Genomic DNA, 23,390 nt, shown 5'->3' on the forward strand with positions numbered 1-23,390 from the left:
GGCTATCTGCAGTACATTCATGGATGACTCTCTCAAAGCAACATTTGAATATCAGCCAACCATGACACATCAGTGTGTGTGTGAAAGGAGTGCTCCAAGCAAATGTAGAGAATGGAAATTTGCATGCGGGAGAGATTATCTGACCATCTCTGATTACTCATTATGCTAAAGGCATACACATATTCATTGTACTAGAGATTCAAAGACACACACACAAACACACTTCAGAACTTGAATCGTCCATTCCAACTACATGCCCAATACTACGGACACACTCACACTACGTGCATGACACAGGCGGCTGGTGGTATGTTAATTGGGGAGGACGGGCTCATTGTAATTGCTAGAACAGAATAATTGGAATGGTATCAAATACATCAGAGTTTGATACCTTTCCATTCACTCCATCCCAGCCATTATTATGAGCAGTCTTCCTCTCACCAGCCTCCTGTGGTACATGAACTCCTACTGAAATGATACGCTTCATTGAAAAACTGAGAACGGAGGAGAGCCTCGGAGCCACACTGACCTTGTGATCTACAGTAATACACACAGACCCCCACACACAAACAAATGTTAACACACCATTATGAATGTAAATCAGTGAGGTAAAGGCAATAACAGGGGCTCATCACTTTCTCCTCCCCCTCTTACGCAGGTCTACTCAAACTGACAACAGGGATTGTTGCGTAACCATTGTGTGAACAAACACAGACCACACACACAGACACACACACACACACACACACGCTCACTGACCTGCGAACATGAGCTCGGACACGTCTGGTTTGACGTGCAGACAGGTGAACAGAGGGAGAGGACACTGGCCCTCGTTCACCTTCTCCTGCAACTCACTCAGCTTTGTGTCCATCCTCTGATGAAAACAGAGAAAGACTGGGTTATAGTCAGTTTAGTTTCATCCTCTTGAAGACAGAGAGAGAGCGAAAGATGGGTGAAATAATGCAGTAACAACAAAAACAGGCGTGCGCGGTTCTCCTCTCACAGCAGGGATGAGTGTCTCTCCGATGAGCATGCCGAAGATGTCAGTGAAGGTGACGGGCTGTCCGTTGGCCTTCTTGCTCCACAGAGACTGGATGTAGTTGGTGATGTGCTGGGGCAATAGCAGTCTCAGAGGGTTACTGCTCACTCTTTTCATCAGCTCCGCGTTGATCTCCTTAGGACCCTTAGAGGGGAACTCTGGGTGAGAGAACAGGGTCGACATGTACCTGCAGGAGGGACAAAGATAAGGAGGGAGGGAGAGGGAAAGAGATAGTGAGTGAGGAAGGGAGGCATGAGAACACACAGGTAGAGTACATACAGTCCTCAATCTAAAAACGGGTTACATTTTGGTGCAGAGGTAGATGGGTAGATACTGTAGGAGAAAAGAGGAGTGGGAGGGAGGGAGGGAGAGAGCATGGTATAAACAGATGAATAGTTGACTGACCAGGTGGATCCAGAGAGGCCAGCAATGTAGGTGGCACAGTCCAGGACCCCAGACTCATACAGGCCCTTCATAACCCCAGAGAAGCCCACCATGGCCCTGAAGCCTCCCCCTGAACCCACTATGGCGATCACCGGCACCTGCACAGACAGACAATGACAGCCACAGACAGGAAGAGATTGGAAAGGATTCAGATGCCTGTCATAACATGACTCCTTGAGATTCATAGCAGCTCAACTGTCAGTAAGCCCTACTTCCTGATGTTACGTTCGTCAGTCAGTCAGTCAGTCTACAGTAGATGACTGTTGTTGCCTCACTCTACTTGCTGATGTTCCTGGGTCTCTTTCCGCATCTGCACTGACTTCTCTGAACTAGAACCACAGTCATTTCCCCAAAAAATATTATAACCCACTCTGACACAACAACTGCACTTCACGGAGTTGTGAAATGTTCTAGTATTTACTAGCCTCAATGGGAATGCGGTGTGGCAGCTCAGAAGTTCTGCAACAACACTTTTATGTGGTAGATTATTATCTCATTATGGCTGGTAGCTTCCGGATCATCCGAGAACACAGGCAGGCAGTGAGATGTGCTGGATAGAGGCTACAACCAGGAGGACAGGGCCAAATGTCAGCTGCCTCTGAACCAGCCTTCAGAGCTTTCGGTGTGAGAGAACGTTAGGGCCTATAAAATGATAATGTTTGAATACTAAGAGACCTGTGGATGTGGTGTACGTGTTCTTGCATGTAAAAAGTGGTGCCGTTGGCTAATATTGTCTCGTCTATGAACTTGACCACTATGCTCAGTAATGCTGCAGAGTAAGCCCCCTTTCTATGGCAATAAATGCTTTATTTAGCTCATGTCTATTATATTGCCCGTTCATTTTGAAATGGTTACCATTCTATGACCCATTGACCCTGCAATGCATCCTAATACATGAGGTTTCACACGTAAAATACTGCATTTGACTATAAGTCAGAAACTGATTAAAAAAAGAACACTGCGGTTGGCAGTAGGCCGCTTTGCAAGCCTGGGCCCACAGTACTCAGGTATGCCCACCTCCTGAGGGGTGCTGGGGAGGAAGCGGGGCTTTTCCATGTCCAGCAGCTTCTTGATGCCCAGCATCACCCTCTCTCTGCGGGCCCGTCTGAATAGTTTCTCCTTGTCACACAGGGTCAGGCTGAACCGCAGGTCCAGGTTCGTACTGCATGGGGACACAGAAACAAGATAAGGTTATAACCCTGCATATGGCCATCATAAGCAAGACAAAACGTTTATCAAATAAATAGGTCCCACTTTATTTGGATAGTCCGGATTTTCATACTATGAATAAACTATTTGTTGATAAGCAACTGCTTGCTAAGGTTACGGTTAGGTTAAGAATACCCCTAACCATAACTAGGGTTAGAGTTTGTAGATAGTTGAAATGTTACTGATAGTATGTAGAGCATCTACAGACTATCCAAATAAAGTGTTACCAATAAATATTTGTCATATTGGACCAATGTAATAATTTACTATCAATTTAGATTGTTAGAGTGCTCAGTTGAATGCGTCCCACTAGCAAAAGTCTGTTTGTGGGGTCAGGGAGTTTAGGATGTGTGATGTTGAGTAAAATGAAGTAAGATTAGTTTAGAAGACCTACAATAATAAGCATAAAACGAAAGCAGACAAAACACATTCACACTTATGTCATTACATAAAACAACACATTCCAGGGTATATGAAAATAAAATATATATAAAAAAAATAAAAAAATATTCAACAATCCAGTACATCTTAGCCATGTGTTTACTGAAAACAGTTACAGTTGTTAAAAAAGGAATAGAAAGAAATATGGTGGCTCCCATTGCCCTGGAAGAAGTGGTGTTCATTGATCTCTCTCTTATTAAACAAACTACACTTAGGCCCAAACAATCTATTTAGCGCAAAATTGACAAACAACTCAACTGGGAAATTAAATGGCACCCCCAGCCTCCAATATGTAACAATAACGCCTTGTGATCTGGAGGATGGCCTTTCACATCGCCTCAATGGTCCAAGTGTGGTATCCGTACCCTTTGTGATATCATGGAGAGTAATGGTTTGAGGATATTCCAAGATCTGAAAGAAGCATTTATTTATATTACCAGGTAACTCTTTTTTTCTTCTTCTTTATCTCCAACTTAGGTCAGCTGTTCTGGTTTACGGGGTTCCATGGGAAACCCAGCTGTCGATTCATCCAATGGATGGAATTTGTAAACAGGTCTCACCAAAGGACTAAAATCGGTAATATTTCAACAACTTTTGGAAAGCTCGCCATCAAAGAAAGTACGGCCCGTCCATTTTACTGGACCAGAATATGGAAAAAATTACAATGAAGATGTGTGAAGAGGGGGGCTAGGAGGGATGGGAAACATGGGTTCCGGTAGGGGAGGGAGAATTCATACAGAATATTACTTAAAAACTGCTGATGCTGTTCTTTGTCTCTGTGTGCACTTCTCAGATTTCTTTGTTTGAGTGGTAGCCCACATGTACAGGAAGGTGGTACCTGTAAACCCATTCTGAAAATGGACAACCTAAATAAAAAGCTGGTCATCAAAAAAAATTGAAAATAAATGTTAAAGAGTTTTGTACTAAAACACAATGGTGTCGTTCACATAGCTTGAGGTGAATTCCTGTGCTTTGTTTAAGCTGACCACAGTAAGAGTAGCTGCTGCTTCTGCAAAAGCTAAATGGGGATCAAAATAACTAAACAGACAGATGAGGAGGGGAGTGTTAATGGAAGTACACGTACCAGACCTCCAGGGCCATCTCTAAGTACACATTGGTTGCCTGTCAAAACAACACAAAAGACGCTGTGGTTATTGTAGAAGAGAAAACATTGATTAATCTGTCAACAGCCTGGGATAAAACAAAACAAAAAAGCTATCTGTCAACAGCAAAACACCCTGGGATACATTACAACATTCACAAGGAGAGGGGATGAGGGTAATTTGAGGAGAGAAGGGGAGAGAGATGCAGATGGGTAAGCTACAGTAAAGGAAGAGGAAGAGTGGATGAAGAGGGATAGATAGAGGGTGAGAGAAGAGAAAGGAGAGGGATATTCAGTAAGAGGTAGGAGAAGAGTGGAAAACCTCACTGCCATAGATTAGTCAACATCACTCAACAGACAATTATATTTGTGTGAGCTAATGTCGTTCAGGCACACGCTTTCTTTCAGAATACTCTACAGACAGACAGTGTAAGTATAGAGGTCTTACTTTGCCGATGAGGAAAGGCACCGTCTCTGTGTGGCCAGTTTTCAACATCTTGGAGATGTTGTACGATGCAGACCCAAGCTTCTCGTCCATCACGTAATTGGCGTCCATTAATGTTATCTGATCGAGTACAGCACCAACCAACAAGCTTAAGGCTTCAGCTTCCACATCTTGGGAGTTCAGTTGATTTGACTTAAATTAAACTGTGCTGATCTGAGTTGAACTGACACGGTTCCATCGCTCACCTCTAGAACATTGTCCTGGTTTGGGTCCAGTATGAAGTCAAAGGTCTCATTCCATTCTGGGTGGATGTTGTTGTCTATGTGCCTCGTTCGTTTCCTGCTCTCAGGGGTGGTGGGAATGAACAGCTCCACATAGGGGTCAGGAGTGTCCACTGCAGACACAAACACACAAAGGCATGCGTTACATACAGTACACACATTTACAGTACACACATTAACATACAAGCTAACATAGAATATATTGTTATTACATAGCTATAAGAGCAAGTTAATATGAAGTGTTTGAATATTCTGCCAGGTCTTGAGTATTTGGAATAATTACATTTCACGACACAATATAAATTATTTGCTTTTACATACATAAATGACAACTCCCTGTGATATGTTTTTATGTTGGAGAATTTGTGATTGTTAACATGTGAACTAGGAGCATGTGGAATAACAGGGGTTGTCAGACTCACACAGGTCACCCAGTGCTCCCTTAGTGACATTCTTAGCTCGCACCACTGTTACTCTGAACTTGTGAGAGAACTGCTGCTCCACCTGCACACAAACATCAACGGAAACATAGCCTGTGAGCAAGGACACACTCACCACACATGCACAGATCTATCACACTTGAACGCCAACTGCCTAGAACTACTTAGGGACCGTGTGTACAATATTAACTGTGCTTTTTGTCTGAACCTAGGCTTAGATGCAACCATGAGATACTAGGTGAGGTGTGAGTCCTATCCCTTTTCTTTAAGATTATCAGAGCTCCCTTACCCCAACTAAGGGGCAGCCGCTGGTCTTTTTTGTTACCTTGCTATTGTTTTGCAGTCATTTGTAAACATAAGGCATGATGACGTCATTTTGTCTTATCACCATTCCTCTTGTAGTGAATCTGTAGCTCTGCTAGTCTTCACTACAGTGTAACAGTGATGAGTGAGGAGTGAACAGCAGGCACAGACTTTCACTGGGAACTAGACTGCCATGGTGGGGCTACAGAAAAGTGGCATATCTCCTAGTCAAGCCTTCTTCATATAAAAATTGTTTTTATTTGTGTTCTCTTTATTGAAATAGAAAGGTCACAAATGAGAAGAGCAGACAGCTAGGTAGAGTAATACATATATGGGTTTGAACCCATGCCCCACAAGGGACAATGTGTGGTCTTGAGTCAGCAGCACTACCACTAGACCAGACTCCAGCACCAGCAGGGTGTCTTCTTTATCCTACCATGATATATAGTATGCCTAGAGCTTCAATGACGAGAAACATGCAGTGCTGCCCACTAATGTGCTGATAGAGTGAGACAGAAAACAGATAAGAGGTTTTCAACTGAAGTTATACTGCTGTTTATTTCCTCAACAGGGTCTGAGCTTACACACAAGCCAATGCAGGGGGTTCCCCATGCCATAGACTTTGAATGCAAGTGGACATGTGTGTACTTACAATAATGTACTGGTAGGGGTCAATGGAAGACATTGTTGATTGGTTGGTGTTACCCTCTTGTCCAGTCTCTGTCCAGTCTTCAGTGTCCTTGAACTCAGGAAGATCCTCCAGTGATACAGGGTACCATCTACAGACTCTGAGGAAACACAGAGCATCATAATGTAAGGCAGGGGTACTCAACTACTATTTGAGAAGGTCCAGTGACACATATATACTATGTGGCAAAGTTCCGGATGGATATCGTCCTTTATTGGTGCTGTGGTACAGGATAGTAACAAACATAGTCGTCTACGACTAAGGAAACATGTTGCCATCTAAAACGTACATTAAATATATTTTATATTTCCGATTTTTCAAATTAGCCATCCTTTGCCTTGATGACAGCTTTGCACACTTAACATTCTCTCACCCAGCTTAATGAGTAAAAGACCAAGTCCATACTATGGCAAGAACAGCTCAAATAAGCAAAGAGAAACGACATCATATCATTACTTTTAAGACATGAATGTCAGTCAATGCGGAACATTTCATGAACTTTGAAAGTTTATTCAAGTGCAGTCGCAAAAACCATCAAGCGCTATGATGAAACTGCCTCTCATGAGGACCGCCACAAGAAAGGGAGACCCAGAGTTACCTCTGCTGCAGAGGATAAGTTCATAAGAAGAGACTTGCTTGGGCCAAGAAACCCAAGCAATGGACATTAGACCGGTGGAAATCTGTCCTTTGGTCTGATGAGTCCAAATTTGAGATTTTTGGTTCCGACTGCCGTGTCTTTGTGAGATGCAGAGTAGGTGAACGGATGATCCCCGCATATGTGGTTCCCACCGTGAAGCGTGGAGGAGGAGGTGTAATGGTGTGAGGGTGCTTTGCTGGTGACACAATCAGTGATTTATTTAGAATTCAAGGCACATTTAAACAGCATGGTTATCACAGAATTCTGCAGTGATACGTCATCCCATCTGGTTTGCGCTTAGTGGGACTATCATTTGTTTTTCAACAGGACAATGACCCAACACACCTCCAGGCTGTGTAAGGACTATTTGACTAAGAAGGAGAGTGATGGAGTGCTGCATCAGATGACCTGGCCTCCACAATCACCCGACCTTCAACCCAATTGAAATGGTTTGGGATGAGTTGGACCGCAGAATAAAGGAAAAGCAGCCAACAAGTGCACAGCATATGTGGGAACTCCTTCAAGACTGTTGGAAAATCATTCCAGGTGAAGCAGGTTGAGAGAATGAAAAGAGTGTGCAAAGCGGTCATCAAGGCAAAGGGTGGCTACTTGAAGCATCTCAAATATAAAATATATTTAATTTGTTTAACACTTTTTTGGTTACTACATGGTTCCATGTGTTATTTTATAGTTGTGATGTCTTCACTATTATTCTCCTATGTAGAAAATAGTACAAAATAAAAGAAAAACCCTTGAATGAGTAGGTGTGTCCAAACCTTTGACTGGTACTGCATATCTTCTTCCCGTGTGTGTGCTTCTAAATTTGTTAAGCCCAACAGCTCCTCACAGAATTCCTCTTTGTTTCGTTATCAAATTTGACAAACACAAGAAGCTGGGCATTATCAGTGTTATTTGTTGATTCACCCAGAACTAATGAACTGCAAGTTGCATACTGAATGGCCTCATCAAGTTTTGAAGTTAAATATTCAGCTAATATTTCAGTTCTCCTCATTGCTGTAGAATCATTGCTGACACCAAGCAAGGTGTCAGCAAGTTCACACATTCATTCTTTACCATCTCAGTGTCTGAATTTTGTATTTTCTTCCTCCAAAACCGAAGCTATACTCAGTGAACACTCCATTGCAAGTTCTTGGGCTTTCAGGGATTGACAAGGACTTTGTTGGACCTCTCATATTGAGATTTGAGTTGGTTAACCTTGTTTGTTCTCACTTCCGTGTTCAGGGGATACATCTGATCAAATTTACTATGCCTGGCGTCATAATGGCGCTTAACATTGACACTTTTCATGAGAGCTTTGGACTCACTGCATATCAGGCACATTGGTTTTGTGCTAGTTGCGGCAGAATGAATAAATACTGTTCCGTCCACTCAACTTTGAATATACGGTTTTCAGAGTCAACTCACTTTTTTTTAAACAAGCCATTTTAACAAAATACTGGTAACTAAGCTCCTTTAATCTGTGATATTTACAGTTGAACTGCGGTCTAATCTTTGTTTCTTTCTGCCTGCTTGTCCCAAGGTTCAACGGAGGATATTTGGATTAATGTGATTGGGTAAGACGCGGCCTCTTGTATTTGCATATAACCACGCGATTGGATTAGACTGGCACTAGTAGCAGTGGGCGTTGCTTCGAGAGAGAGTGAGAACAAGAGGCCGCTGAGCCAGGTAGTTTTTTTTTTTTAAGATGTCTAAAAAATTGTGTATTCACTTTTATATAACAAAATGCGACCCGGATTGACCCGTCTCTGAGTCTGGAACCCTGACCGCGGTCCGCAAGTTGAGTTTGGCTGATGTAAGGGATGCTGTGGTAGCATCGAGACTGGTGACGCACAGAGAATCATCATGTAAGGCAGTATTCAAACTTTTTCTGCGGGGACCCATTCTTTTCACAATAATTTATTGCGACCCCACCCCACCCCAAATCTAATGACACAACATTAGAGTCGGTAAATTTATATTTTTACATCAACAAGTAACCAAATAATCTCTTATCAAAATAAAAATAAAACAGTAAATAAATATACTCAATAAAATTGTAAATTTCAAATAATCTTTCTCAAAAATGTTTGCATATTATTCCATACAATAATCTGTACTTATTTTTACATTTTTGTAAAAATATATATATATTTTTTTTAAATGCTTGTATTTACTTTTATTTTGGTGACCACACTGCAGTTCCACCGAAACCCCAAATTTGTATAGCATTGATGTAAGGGATGGTGTGGTAGCATCTACAGACCTGGCAGTTAGTGAAAAAAGTGATTTGTGCTGGTGTGTGAAACGGTTTATTTTTACTTAACCTTTATTTAACTAGGCAAGTCAGTTAAGAACAAATTCTTATTTACAATGACGGCCTACACCGGCCATAGCTGGGCCAATTGTGTACCGCCCTATGGGACTCCCAATCACAGCCGGTTGTGGGACCTCACGATACACCTCTAGCACTGAGATGCAGTGCCTTAGACCGCTGCGCTACTCGGGAGCCAGTCAGGTTTACTGCAACAGTGATGATGCAAATACTAAAATAATGCCTTGAAATAACTGTGTAACTAACTGGTTAGCAACTACTGTAGTGAGTGTAGGACCGGGGAGAGAGGAAGTAAAGCTAAAGCCACAGGACTGAGATAGGCGTGTGTGTGTGTGTGTGTGTGTGTGTGTGTGTGTGTGTTTGTGTGTGTGTGTGTGTGCGAGAGAGGCCTATGTGATGCAGCGAAGTACAAGATGCTACCACAGTTTAATAATGTTGTGTGTGTGTGTGTGTTACCTCGCGTGTGTGTCTCACAAGCTCAGTGTGGCTAAAAGGCTTTCCTCAGTTCTCACTTGTTCAATAAAGCGTAGCATTTCTGTGAGCAGTTCATGCACGTATTGTGGGTGTGTGTGTTCGCAGTGCTGGTCACGTAGTTTGAATGGATGGTCCAAGTTTTGAATGAGCTTGTTCGGTCTGCGACGTGGTGACCTGCATATGCACCATATTTCTGAATGATCCACAAAGCAATAAGAGCTGAGTAGATTGGACAGGAACACAGACACAGCAGGGCCTGACACACTGCCACTACTGAGTGGTCGTCTGGTTCTTTAGCTGCCAGGGACATTAAAGAAAGCAGTGCCAATGTACTTAATAACTACTGCCATCATTATTGGAATGGAATAACAATAATGGTTGATCACATTTAAATGAGAATATCATGACTGCATTTTTATGTTCCTAAGCACAAAGCCATGGTCAGAGAATGTAGACTCTATTTCTCTCTATTTTAACATATTCCAAACTCCTTTCACAGACATACCAGTAACTAACATGCAGTTATATGCCATGTTGGAACACTTGTGTTATTATGTTAAGGTATCACTCTGCTCATAGAGATTGGCGGGACACAATAGCATTTAACTAACCTAAATGCCCTGACTTTGAAAATGAAAGTCAATGACAAAAATGAAGATAAAATAATAACATTTTACATGGCCAGTAGAGCAGAGAATTACCAGGGACATCAAGTTACGATATTATCACAATACTTTGCTGCCGATACGATATGTATTGCGATTCTCACGATTCTATATTTATTGCGATTCGATGTTCCAAACCTATTGCTCACCATATGTCTGCTACAGAGGGAAAAGAGAGAGTTTTGATCAGTCATGGAAATAAGAGCTGAAAACAAATTGCTTCCCTATGTAAAAAGAAGATGGACAACAAGCTAGGAAGGAAAAGTGCTGGAGTTTTGGTGGCGGTACAGCCAACTAGCTCTGAAATAATATTTAGATATTGTCAAAAAAATAAATAAATCCTGATATGTAACCGTATCGAGCTTCAACTTTCAAATAATTTCTGAGGAGTTTTCTGGACCTCACTAAAACTCAAACTCTGGTTACGGCCCTGAACTTAACATGCAGTCCACAGAGCTTCTGTCTTCTAGCACTTATTGCTAGGTTAGCCATGTCTCACTGGGCACACCACGTAATTTCAAAGTGGACATTTTGTTTATATTTGGACGAGACGTTGATCAACGAGATTATTCACCCACTGAAAAAGTGGGCTAGCCTTGAGCTAGGCCCATCTGCCGGCTAGCCGAAGAGGTATACCCGCTAATTCGTGGGCTACAATACCTCTTTTGCCAATTGGCCTGGACCCTTTATTGCCGACACGGAGCCCTGCCAATCCATCATGACTGGTCTGCTGACGTAATCGTCTGATGTCGTTTCAACAGGCTTTTCCGTTACGCTGTCGCCGAAGACCAATCTTCTAGCCCCGGCTCGCTAGCTTTCTGAACGCTTTGCCTCCCGCTCACCTAGCATAATAGCGACGACCGAACGACACCCTGACTCACCTATTGCTGCTCATTGGACCCGATGTTCACTCGGCTCCACATGCCTCTCTCTAATATCAATATGCCTTGTCTACTGATGTTTGGGTTAGTTATTATTGTTTAATTTCACTGTAGAGCCCCTAGTCCAGGTCAACATGCCTTAGATAGCTCTTTTGTCACACACCCCACACATGGGGAGACCTCACCTGGCTTAGCTGGTGTCTCCAGAGATGCAAGCTCGCTCATCGTCACTCAATGACTAGGTTTACCCCCAGTGTACTCACATCCTACCATACCCTTGTCTGTACATTATTCCTTGAAACTATTCTACCACGCCCAGAATTCTGCTCCTTTTATTCTCTGTTCCCAACACACTAGACGACCAGTTCTTATAGCCTTTAGCCGTACCCTTATTCTACTCTTTCTACGGTGATGTAGAGGTTAACCCAGGTCTTGGAGCCCCAGCATTACACCTATTCCCCAGGCACTCTCATTTATTGACTACTGTAACCGTAAAAGCTGTGGCTTCATGCATATTAACATCAGAAGCCTCCTCCCTAAATGTGTTTTATTCACTGCTTTAGCACACTCCGCCAACCCTGATGTCCTAGCCGTGTCTGAATCCTGGCTTAGGAAGGCCACCAAAAATTCTGGGGGGCGGAGTTGGGGGGCGGAGTTGCAATCTACTGCAGAGATAGTTTGACAGAACTCTGAAGGCTATCCAGGTCTGTGCCCAAACAGCTTGAGCTTCTACTCTTAAAAATCCACCTTTCCAGAAATAAGTCTCTCACGGTTGCCGCTTGTTATAGACCCCCCTCAGCCCCTAGCTGTGCCCTGGACACCATATGTGAATTGATGGCTCACCATCTATCTTCAGAGTTCGTACTGTTCGGTGACCTAACCTGGGATATGCTTAGCATTGCAGATATTAGCAGAACAGATATAGTCCTTGGTTCACTCCAGACTTGACTGCCCTTGACCAGCACAAAAACATCCTGTGGCGTACTGCATTAGCATCAAATAGCCCCCGCGATTTGCAACTTTTCAGGGAAGTCAGGAACCAATATACAGTTAGGAAAGCTAAGGCTAGCTTTTTCAAGCAGAAATTTGCAGCACTAATTCCAAAACGTTTTGGGACACCGTAAAGTCCATGGAGAATAAGAGCACCTCATCCCAGCTTCCCACTGCACTGAGGCTAGGAAACACTGTCACCACCGATAAATGTACGATAATTGAGAATTTCAATAAGCATTTTCTACGGCAGGCCATGCTTTCCACCTGGCTACCCCGGCCAACAGCCCTGCCCCCCGCAGCAACTTGCCCCCCCCCCCAAATCCAAAATTAGATATCTAGAATCGGCTTCCTATTTCGCAACAAAACCTCCTTCACTCATGCTGCCAAACATACCCTCGTAAAACTGGCTATCCTACCGATCCTTGACTTCGGCAATGTCATTTACAAAATTGTCTCCAACACTCTACTCAGCAAATTAGATGTAGTCTATCACAGTGCCATCCATTTTGTCACCAAAGCCCCATATACTACCCACCACTGCGACCTGTATGCTCTCGTTGGCTGGCCCTCGCTACTTATTTGTTGCCAAACCCACTGGCTCCAGGTCATCTATAAGTCTTTGCTAGGTAAAGCCCCACCTTATCTCAGCTCACTGGTCACCATAGCAACACCCACAGGTAGCACTCGCTCCAGCAGGTATATTTCACTGGTCATCGCCAAAGCCAACACCTGCTTTGGTCGCCTTTTCTTCCAGTTCTCTGCTGCCAATGACTGGAACGAATTGCAAATATCTCCCTCACTAACTTTAAGCATCAGCTGTCAGAGCAGCCTACCGATCACTGTACTTGTACACAGCCCATCTGTAAATAGCACACCCAAATACCTCATCCCCATATTGATATTTATTTTTTGCTCTTTTGCACCCCAGTATCTCCACTTGCACATTTTCATCTGCACATCTATCACTCCAGTGTTAATGCTAAATTGTAATTATTTCACCACTATGGCCTATTTATTGCCTTACCTCCCTTATCTTACTACATTTGCACACACTGTACATAGATGTTTCTATTGTGTTATTGACCGTATGTTTGTTTATCCCATGTGTAACTCTGTTATTTTTGTTGCACTGTTTGCTTTATCCTGGCCAGGTCGCAGTTGTAAATGATAACTTGTTCTCAACTGGCCTACCTGGTTAAATAAAAATTAAATAAAAGAAATGTTGAAAATTGGTTACAGTGATGACATATTCCTGTGGTTGAAAGTTCACCGTCAAAACAACAGTCGACATTGATTACTTTTTCAAATCCAATGTATTTTCCACGTAGATTCCTTGTCACAATACGTTGACAAATGCTCGGTGACTTCCTCAATGATGTAATTTCTTTCTATTCTGTCCAATTCTTCCACCGCTTTTGGAACGAGTGGAAAAGGAATTCTGAGTGGCGAAGTCAGAGAATAGGGGACTGCATCCGGCCTAAATCAATCTTAACTGGTTCACAGTTCAGTAACACATCTGCATTGATCTCGTCTCCTCTGAGGATCAAACCCATCTGGCATGCAACAGTTCTGCTTGTATATGGTCACAAAGATCCAGAATTTGTACTTTTATTATGTTTTGCTCGGTTGTGGTTTGGAATTTTCCCACGCAATCAATCTGCCACCTGGGCTGCAGAAGCCTTGTTCAGTGTTGACCAGCTGAGGGCGCTGTGGCAAGCTCTATTACTTGCTCTAAGACATCACTGTAATATCTGTGTCAACTTTACGTGTGCCATTCACTGGGAGCTCAACAGGACTCTTCATCAGAATCGGACTGCCTTGTAATTGACCCTAAAATAATGTCATTTGCTTTTCTTCTTCATTTTCTTCAGTTATTTCAAAGACCATTTTTGTTTTGCATGCAATCTCACAGTTTTGTTTACTATTTTGTTACACTACCAGCATCTTTTATTGCACGCTGGACAATTTTTACTGTCATCATGGCTGCTTTTACAACGTGAGCAATTTCCCTATATTGACTCTTTTGCTTGAACTGTTTGCCCTGGCCGCCTGTATTATTTTTAGAATGTAACGCTGTGGTTTGTGTCTCACCTCGTCAACTTCATTATGGGCTCCGGCGCACATGTCTGTGTGTTGCTTCTTTATATGCTCTGACTGGCATGCAATTTCAATCGCCTTCTCCAGTGTCAGGCTCCAGTTGTAGCTTTTGTGAAACATCACTGTCCATAATGCCAATCACAATCCTGTCCCTTATTTGTTAGTCCTTTGTAATGCCAAACTCGCAGTGTTCAGGTAGCTCATATAGATTCCTCAAACTATAAAACAGCCTCTCCCCCTTTTTTAATCCGCTTAAGGCCCGCATGGACTGTTTGATTTTAGAAGTGATTTTAAAATGTCCACATTGTTGGCGAATTCTAAAGTTGGAAACCATCTTTGGTCGTCTTGGCCAGGGGCAGATTGGACCATTTATGTTGGGTGGGCTGGTAAAAATTAACACCCACAAAAACATCTTGTTTATATAAAGTACCAGTCAAAGGTTTGGACACGCCTACTCATTGAAGTTTAATTATTTAAAAAACTAACTATTTTCTATATAATAGTGAATACATCAAACATATGAAATACCATATATGGAATCATGTAGTAACCAAAAAAAAGTGTTAAACAAATAAAAATATATTTTATACTTGAGATTCTTCAAAGCAGCCACCCTTTGCACACTCTTTTCATTCTCTCAACCAGCTTCACCTGGAATGCTTTTCCAACAGTCTTGAAGAAGTTCCCACATATGCTGAGCACTTGTTGGCTGCTTTTCTTTTGTTCTGCAGTCCAACTCATCCCAAATCATCACAACTGGGTTGTGGTCAGGTGATTGTGGTGGCCAGGTCATCTGATGCAGCACTCCATCACTCTCCTTCTTGGTCAAATAGCCCTTGCACAGCCTAGAGGCGTGTTTTGGGTCATTGTCCTATTGAAAAACAAATGATAGTCCTACTAAGCGCAAACCTGATGGCATGACGTATCGCTGCAGAATGCTAAATCCACCATAATTGAGAATTTCAATAAGCATTTTTCTACGGCTGGCCATGCTTTCCACCTGGCTACTCCTAACCCGGTCAACAGCACTGCACCCCCCACAGCAACTCGCCCAAGCCTTCCCCATTTCTCCTTCTCCCAAATCCGTTCAGCTGATGTTCTGAAAGAGCTGCAAAATCTGGGCCCCTACAAATCAGCCGGGCTAGACAATCTGGACCCTTTCTTTCTAAAATTATCAGCCGAAATTGTTGCCACCCCTATTACTAGCCTGTTCAACCTCTCTTTCGTGTCATCTGAGATTCCCAAAGATTGGAAAGCAGCTGCGGTCATCCCCCTCTTCAAAGGGGGGGACACTCTTGACCCAAACTGCTACAGACCTATATCTATCCTACCATGCCTTTCTAAGGTCTTCGAAAGCCAAGTCAACAAACAGATTACCAACCATTTCAAATCTCACCATACCTTCTCTGCTATGCAATCTGGTTTCAGAGCTGGTCATGGGTGCACCTCAGCCACGCTCAAGGTCCTAAACGATATCTTAACCGCCATCGTTAAGAAACATTACTGTGCAGCCGTATTCATTGATCTGGCCAAGGCTTTCGACTCTGTCAATCACCACATCCTCATCGGCAGACTCGACAGCCTTGGTTTCTCAAATGATTGCCTCGCCTGGTACACCAACTACTTCTCTGATAGAGTTCAGTGTGTCAAATCGGAGGGTCTGCTGTCCGGACCTCAGGCAGTCTCTATGGGGGTGCCACAGGGTTCAATTCTTGGACCGACTCTTCTCTGTATACATCAATGAGGTCGCTCTTGCTGCTGGTGAGTCTCTGATCCACCTCTACGCAGACGACACCATTCTGTATACTTCTGGCCCTTCTTTGGACACTGTGTTAACAACCCTCCAGGCAAGCTTCAATGCCATACAACTCTCCTTCCGTGGCCTCCAATTGCTCTTAAATACAAGTAAAACTAAATGCATGCTCTTCAACCGATCGCTACCTGTACCTACCCGCCTGTCCAACATTACTACTCTGGACGGCTCTGACTTAGAATACGTGGACAACTACAAATACTTAGGTGTCTGGTTAGACTGTAAACGCTCCTTCCAGACCCATATCAAACAGCTCCAATCCAAAGTTAAATCTAGAATTGGCTTCCTATTTCGCAACAAAGCATCCTTCACTCATGCTGCCAAACATACCCTTGTAAAACTGACCATCCTACCAATCCTCGACTTTGGCGATGTCATTTACAAAATAGCCTCCAATACCCTACTCAACAAATTGGATGCAGTCTATCACAGTGCAATCCGTTTTGTCATCAAAGCCCCATATACTACCCACCATTGCGACCTGTACGCTCTCGTTGGCTGGCCCTCGCTTCATACTCGTCGCCAAACCCACTGGCTCCATGTCATCTACAAGACCCTGCTAGGTAAAGTCCCCCCTTATCTCAGCTCGCTGGTCACCATAGCATCTCCCACCTGTAGCACACGCTCCAGCAGGTATATCTCTCTAGTCACCCCCAAAACCAATTATTTCTTTGGCCGCCTCTCCTTCCAGTTCTCTGCTGCCAATGACTGGAACGAACTACAAAAATCTCTGAAACTGGAAACACTTATCTCCCTAGCTTTAAGCACCAACTGTCAGAGCAGCTCACAGATTACTGCACCTGTACATAGCCCACCTATAATTTAGCCCAAACAACTACTTCTTTCCCTACTGTATTTATTTAATTTATTTATTTTGCTCCTTTGCACCCCATTATTTTGATTTCTACTTTGCACATTCTTCCATTGCAAATCTACCATTCCAGTGTTTTATTTGCTATATTGTATTTACTTTGCCACCATGGCCTTTTTTTGCCTTTACCTCCCTTCTCACCTCATTTGCTCACATCGTATATAGACTTGTTTATACTGTATTATTGACTGTGTTTGTTTTACTCCATGTGTAACTCTGTGTCGTTGTATCTGTCGAACTGCTTTGCTTTATCTTGGCCAGGTCGCAATTGTAAATGAGAACTTGTTCTCAACTTGCCTACCTGGTTAAATAAAGGTGAAATAAATAAATACAAAAAATCCAATGTTAGCATTTATTTTAGTTGTCAATCAAATGTATTTGGCAGGCAGACAGGCAAGTTCCCATTCAATTGTCAAAATGTGGGTTGGGACAAGCATGCATGGGAAGGCAAGCCGCAGAAGGACGAGCAGGCTTCTATTCCCCATTGTTTATTAATGCAATTTTGAAGGCCAATTGCCTGAAAACATTTGAGAGCGTTTATCTAGTGTTCCCTCATTACATTTTAGCTCATCTCGCTCTGGCTAGCATTAGTTGTTGATCTTGTTGTTGTGGATGTGCATAGGAAACGGAGGGAGAGAGCCTGCCTTTTCATGGTTGTTTGATCAATAGGTCTGAATTTCCTAAATGAAAGAGGACTCCAGTGGTATTTACATATTTGCAGAAATCCATTCAGGTGTATTTTGAGGCTTTTGGCGAACGCGTTCTAATTATCTAAAGTCATGGTGGTGCTACTGCCTGTAAACACAGCCCAGTTCAAAGTGAATGATGGCAGGCCCCTGTGGTAAATGTCTTATTTGCATACTGTAGCTCTGATTGGCTATGGCCCACCGGTCTTCGTAGACACCGGTCCTGGACAAGAGATGTTTTTATTAGGTTTTATTTACTTCAGTGTCTATTAATTTTCCAAACACACGGCCGTTTTCCCACTCTACAGTATTGTTATAGAATTTCCACAAATGCATTAACATAAATCTTTCCAAAACATTCTACGAATTTATGGTCATGTGAAAATGACCATATCTAAGTGCTCGCTTGTCAGAAAAACAAGAAAAAAAGGTGTCATATTCTTCCTGGGGGTGTATATGAACAGATTTCAATAATATTTCAGGTTGCTAAAACACTGTCAGTTCCATTTTTAAGCAGACAGGCAGCGAACAAGAATAAGCACAGAGTGAAGGCAAACAAAATGGCTAGAGCTATAGTTATAATGGTGTGTTGTATCTCCTGTGGTGTTTTGACATAATTGTAAATGTGACAAGATAAGCGGTCATCTTGAATTGCTTTTTCAATGATTTTTCACTCCAGTATGAACATATGTACAAATATATAAACACAACATGTTAAGTGTTGGTCCCATATTTCATGAGCTGAAATAGAGGATCCCAGAAATTATCCATATGCACAAAAAATATATTTCTCTCAAATGTTATGCACATTACATGCCTGTTAGTGAGCATTTCTCCTTTGCCAAGATAATAAATCCAACTGATAGGTGTGGCTTATCAAGAAGCTGATTAAAACAGCATGATCATTACACAGGTGCACCTTGGCTGGGGACAATAAAAGGCCACTAAAATGTGCAGTTTCTTCATAAAACAAAATGCCACAGATGGCTCAAGTTGAGGGAGGGTGCAAATGGCTGACTGCAGGAAACAGCTCTACCAAAACTGTTGCCAGAGAATTTAATGTTAATTTCTCAGCGTCATTTTAGAGAATTTGGCAGTACCTCCAACCAGCCTCACAAACGCAGACCACGTGTATGGCGTCGTGTGGTCGAGCAGTTTGCTGATGTCAATGTTGTGAACAGAGTGTTCCATGGTGACGGTAAGCTTATGGTATGGGCAGGCATAAGCTACGGACAACGAACACAATTGCATTGTATCGATGGCAATTTGAATGCACAGAGTCCATTGACGAGATCCTGAGGCCCATTGTCATGCCCTTCATCTGCCGCCATCACCTCATGTTTCAGCATGGTAATGCACTGGCCCGTGTCGCAAGGATCTGTACACAATTCCTGGAAGCTGAAAATGTCCCAGTTCTTCCATGACCTGCATACTCACCAGACATGTCATGCATTGAGAATGTTTGGGATGTTCTTGATCGACGTGTATGACAGCGTGTTCCAGTTCCCACCAATATCCGGCAACTTTGCACAGCCATTGAAAAGGAGTGGGACAACATTCCACAGGCCACAATCCACAGCCTTATCAACTATGCGAAGAAGATGTGCCACACTGTATGAGGCAAATGATGGTCACACCAGATACTGACATGTTTTATGATCCATTCCCCTACCTTTTTTAAGGTATCTGTGACCAACAGATGCCCATGTAACTCGTTTCAGGAAGCTAGACGTATGTCGCGTGTCACTTCTTCACAGGAGAGACATTTGAACAAAGTTTTTTTTTTTATCAAAATGCGATTTTGGGCAGAAATGCCTTCTGGAACATGTGAACTTATGTGCCTTAATAAAAAACTTGTATGCCATCTGGAAATACGAATACAATTGTTAAATTACCAGCCTAGTTGGTTTTGCCACAGAGAGGCAGCAACCTTCCCTCTAGCCATGATTGGCTGAGATAATGAGGGGGCTGGACATGCTGAGAGATGAAGTCGGATTGGTCTGCCATGTAGCACGCTTCTGTCTATATTATGAGCTGGTCAGTATGTGTAGGTAATCCTTTTTAACACGGCTTTTTGAAAGATATCACCTAGTAGAAGTGCTTAAGTGTTGCTCTCCACTTTCTGGAGGACCAAGTTTTGAAATCAGTGGAATTTGAGTATGATAGCTAAGGAGATGGAAAAAAATTCTGCCGTTTGATTGCAAATATGCAGACGGAATCAAAAAGAAAACACACAGAAGGCCATTGTAAAACACCTGCCTCTGGATTACATCTTCAAACTAAGGGCAACCATGGCATCCGTGACAGTAAGGGAGAAGCGTCCATCCATGTAAGAGACTAGCTAGCTACATTTTCAGATATTATACGTTTCTAATTTTGTTAGAAAGTAATTTTAATTTCAAGTTGAAGTGTACTGTTGTTAGCTAGCTAGCTAGCTAGCGCCATGTGTATGATCTGTGTAGTAATATTATTTGTATCTCAGAAGCATTTGCATTGCTAGTTAGAGCCTAATGTTAGCTAGCTAAAATTGAACATGGTTGGTTAGCTACCTGCAGATACATGCAGGGTAGTAAATGTTATGAGTTGGGATAATGGTTCATTGTTTAGCTAGCTAGCTACATGTCTAAACAAAAGACTCTGCTATGCAAGTCACTATTTCAACACAAGGTTTATGATGTCACTGCGACAACTGTCGATAGACATAGCTGGTAAATTCACTTTGGCTATCTATTCCAATTCCAGAGCACTCTCATCTGAGTGTGCCAGAGCGCAGAATAACTGATGAATTTACAAACTTTCAACACCTTTTGAATATGGCCGGTGTCAGTAAACGTTGTAAACGTTGGCAAAAAAAATGTAATTAAATTGTTTCCAGCAGCACAGTTGCAGTCACCAACGCTCTGGATAACATAAAAACAGCTTAACCAGCTCTGCTAGGGCGAGTAAAATGGTAGCTAGCAAACGTTAACCAGTTAGCTTGGGCGTTTGACTGCTGTTGTTAGATCAGAACGCTCGGATCAACCTTATTTTTCGGCCAGAGCGCACACTGGACGCTCTGGCCGGAAAGTAAGGTTCTTCCGAGTGTTCTGACCTAACAACGCTCCAAGAGCGAAACACTCTGAATTTACAAATGGACAATCTGACAACGCTCTGAGTTTACAAACATCCAGACAACACTCTGGCACTCCAGATGAAATTTACAAACACACCTGTAGTATAAGCCAACCTTTAGTCTTGAAATCTTTGGTTGTTTAGTACATAGCCTCATGTGAATCCTGAAAGAGATTGGTGGAGCTAAAACTTAAAATGGTGTAAACGATGCTGAATGGGTGTAGACAAAGAAGAGCTCTCCAGTAGGTCAAAATATTCAAGGTCCATTTGCTCAAAAGTGCTTAAAAGTTTATCAACTTACTTTCCCATTGTTCCTCAACTGTAGTGTATGATATACACTACTCAAAAAAATAAAGGGAACACTAAAATAACACATGCTAGATCTGAATAAAATATTCTTATTATATACTTTTTTCTTTACATAGTTGAATGTGCTGACAACAAAATCACACAAAAATTATCAATGGAAATCAAATTTATCAACCCATGGAGGTCTGGATTTGGAGTCACACTCAAAATTAAAAGTGGAAAACCACACTACAGGCTGATCCAACTTTGATGTAATGTCCTTAAAACAAGTCAAAATGAGGCTCAGTACTGTGTGTGGCCTCCACGTGCCTGTATGACCTCCCTACAACGCCTGGGCATGCTCCCGATGAGGTGGTGGATGGTCTCCTGAGGGATCTCCTCCCAGACCTGGACTAAAGCATCCGCCAACTCCTGGACAGTCTGTGGTGCAACGTGGCGTTGGTGGATGGAGCGAGACATGATGTCCCAGATGTGCACAATTGGATTCAGGTCTGGGGAACGGGCGGGCCAGTCCATAGCATCGATGTCTTCCTCTTGCAGGAACTGCTGACACACTCCAGCCACATGAGGTCTAGTATTGTCTTGCATTAGGAGGAACCCAGGGCCAACCGCACCAGCATATGGTCTCACAAGGGGTCTGAGGATCTCATCTCGGTACCTAATGGCAGTCAGGCTACCTCTGGCGAGCACATGGAGGGCTGTGCGGCCCCCCAAAGAAATGCCACCCCACACCATGACTGACCCACCGCCAAACCGGTCATGCTGGAGGATGTTGCAGGCAGCAGAACGTTCTCCACGGCGTCTCCAGACTCTGTCACGTCTGTCACATGCTCAGTGTGAACCTGCTTTCATCTGTGAAGAGCACAGGACGCCAGTGGCAAATTTGCCAATCTTGGTGTTCTCTGGCAAATGCCAAACGTCCTGCACGGTGTTGGGCTGTAAGCACAACCCCCACCTGTGGACGTCGGGCCCTCATACCACCCTCATGGAGTCTGTTTCTGACCGTTTGAGCAGACACATGCATATTTGTGGCCTGCTGGAGGTCATTTCGCAGGGCTCTGGCAGTGCTCCTCCTGCTCCTCCTTGCACAAAGGCGGAGGTAGCGGTCCTGCTGCTGGGTTGTTGCCCTCCTACGGCCTCCTCCACGTCTCCTGATGTACTGGCCTGTCTCCTGGTAGCGCCTCCATGCTCTGGACACTACGCTGACAGACACAGCAAACCTTCTTGCCACAGCTCGCATTGATGTGCCATCCTGGGTGAGCTGCACTACCTGAGCCACTTGTGTGGGTTGTAGACTCCGTCTCATGGTACCACTAGAGTGAAAGCACTGCCAGCATTCAAAAGTGACCAAAACATCAGCCAGGAAGCATAGGAACTGAGAAGTGGTCTGTGGTCCCCACCTGAAGAACCACTCCTTTATTGGGGGTGTCTTGCTAAATGCCTATAATCTCCACCTGTTGTCTATTCCATTTGCACAACAGCATGTGCAATTTATTGTCAATCAGTGTTGCTTTCTAAGTGGACAGTTTGATTTCACAGAAGTGTGATTGACTTGGAGTTACATTGTGTTGTTTAAGTGTTCCCTTTATTTTTTTGAGCAGTGTCCCATTTTCTAGCTCTGAGTCTCTACTTTTATCCAATGTAAAAAACACAATTTCAACTTTTGCTACATTAGACCGAATCATGTGAAGCCCATAGTGTCACGTTGTATAAATTATTGGCGACAGGCACAGGAATACGTAACAAATTACAACATGCCATGAAAGGCTCGGGACGAAGCCCAAAACAAACACAAAAACACAGGGATGTAACCCAAACAAAAGAGGGAGGTTAAATCTCTAATAAATACACGGGACAAAACCCGTAATAACGAGTACACAATACACTCAGCACGGAAGCCAAAACAACAAAGCACAGGTACTCACGAGACCAACGGACATGGGAACAATAAATGACAAAACAATGGTGAACAGAGGACACATATATACAATTACTTAACAGCGGGAATGGAAACCTGATGTGTGTAATGAAACAGTTCAGTGACGCCTAGAGGCCAGTGACGTAGACCTCCGGAGCTGGTGCACGGAATGAGCAGCAATACCGGGGGAATCCGTGACACAGAGTTGGGC

The 23,390-nt window shown here is 43.1% G+C and overlaps 1 protein-coding gene across 6 annotated transcripts in view; it reads right to left on the reverse strand.

The window, feature by feature from the left end:
• pla2g4ab (phospholipase A2, group IVAb (cytosolic, calcium-dependent)) overlaps nucleotides 1–23,390 on the reverse strand; it is a 49,391-nt gene that overhangs the window by 19,641 nt on the left and 6,360 nt on the right. For 4 of the 6 annotated variants that reach the window (XR_016495283.1, XM_021599738.3, XM_090232069.1 and 1 more), the window contains exons 2-10: nucleotides 6,357–6,492; nucleotides 5,384–5,465; nucleotides 4,926–5,074; nucleotides 4,684–4,800; nucleotides 4,218–4,255; nucleotides 2,501–2,645; nucleotides 1,445–1,581; nucleotides 1,004–1,226; nucleotides 760–874 (exon numbers count right to left, since the gene is read on the reverse strand). Coding sequence is in view for 4 of the 6 variants with exons in the window: in XM_021599738.3 (XP_021455413.2) it covers nucleotides 760–874; nucleotides 1,004–1,226; nucleotides 1,445–1,581; nucleotides 2,501–2,645; nucleotides 4,218–4,255; nucleotides 4,684–4,800; nucleotides 4,926–5,074; nucleotides 5,384–5,465; nucleotides 6,357–6,389 (1,039 nt within the window). In the remaining 2 variants the exon portion in view is untranslated. Of the gene's footprint in view, nucleotides 1–759; nucleotides 875–1,003; nucleotides 1,227–1,444; nucleotides 1,582–2,500; nucleotides 2,646–4,217; nucleotides 4,256–4,683; nucleotides 4,801–4,925; nucleotides 5,075–5,383; nucleotides 5,466–6,356; nucleotides 6,493–15,122; nucleotides 15,343–23,390 lie in introns of all 6 variants that reach the window. The other 2 variants (XR_016495284.1, XM_090232068.1) reach the window with 1 other exon arrangement.

This window comes from Oncorhynchus mykiss, chromosome 4 (genome assembly GCF_057628025.1).
Source record: "Oncorhynchus mykiss isolate SJ-2025 chromosome 4, ASM5762802v1, whole genome shotgun sequence".
NCBI lineage: Eukaryota > Metazoa > Chordata > Actinopteri > Salmoniformes > Salmonidae > Oncorhynchus > Oncorhynchus mykiss.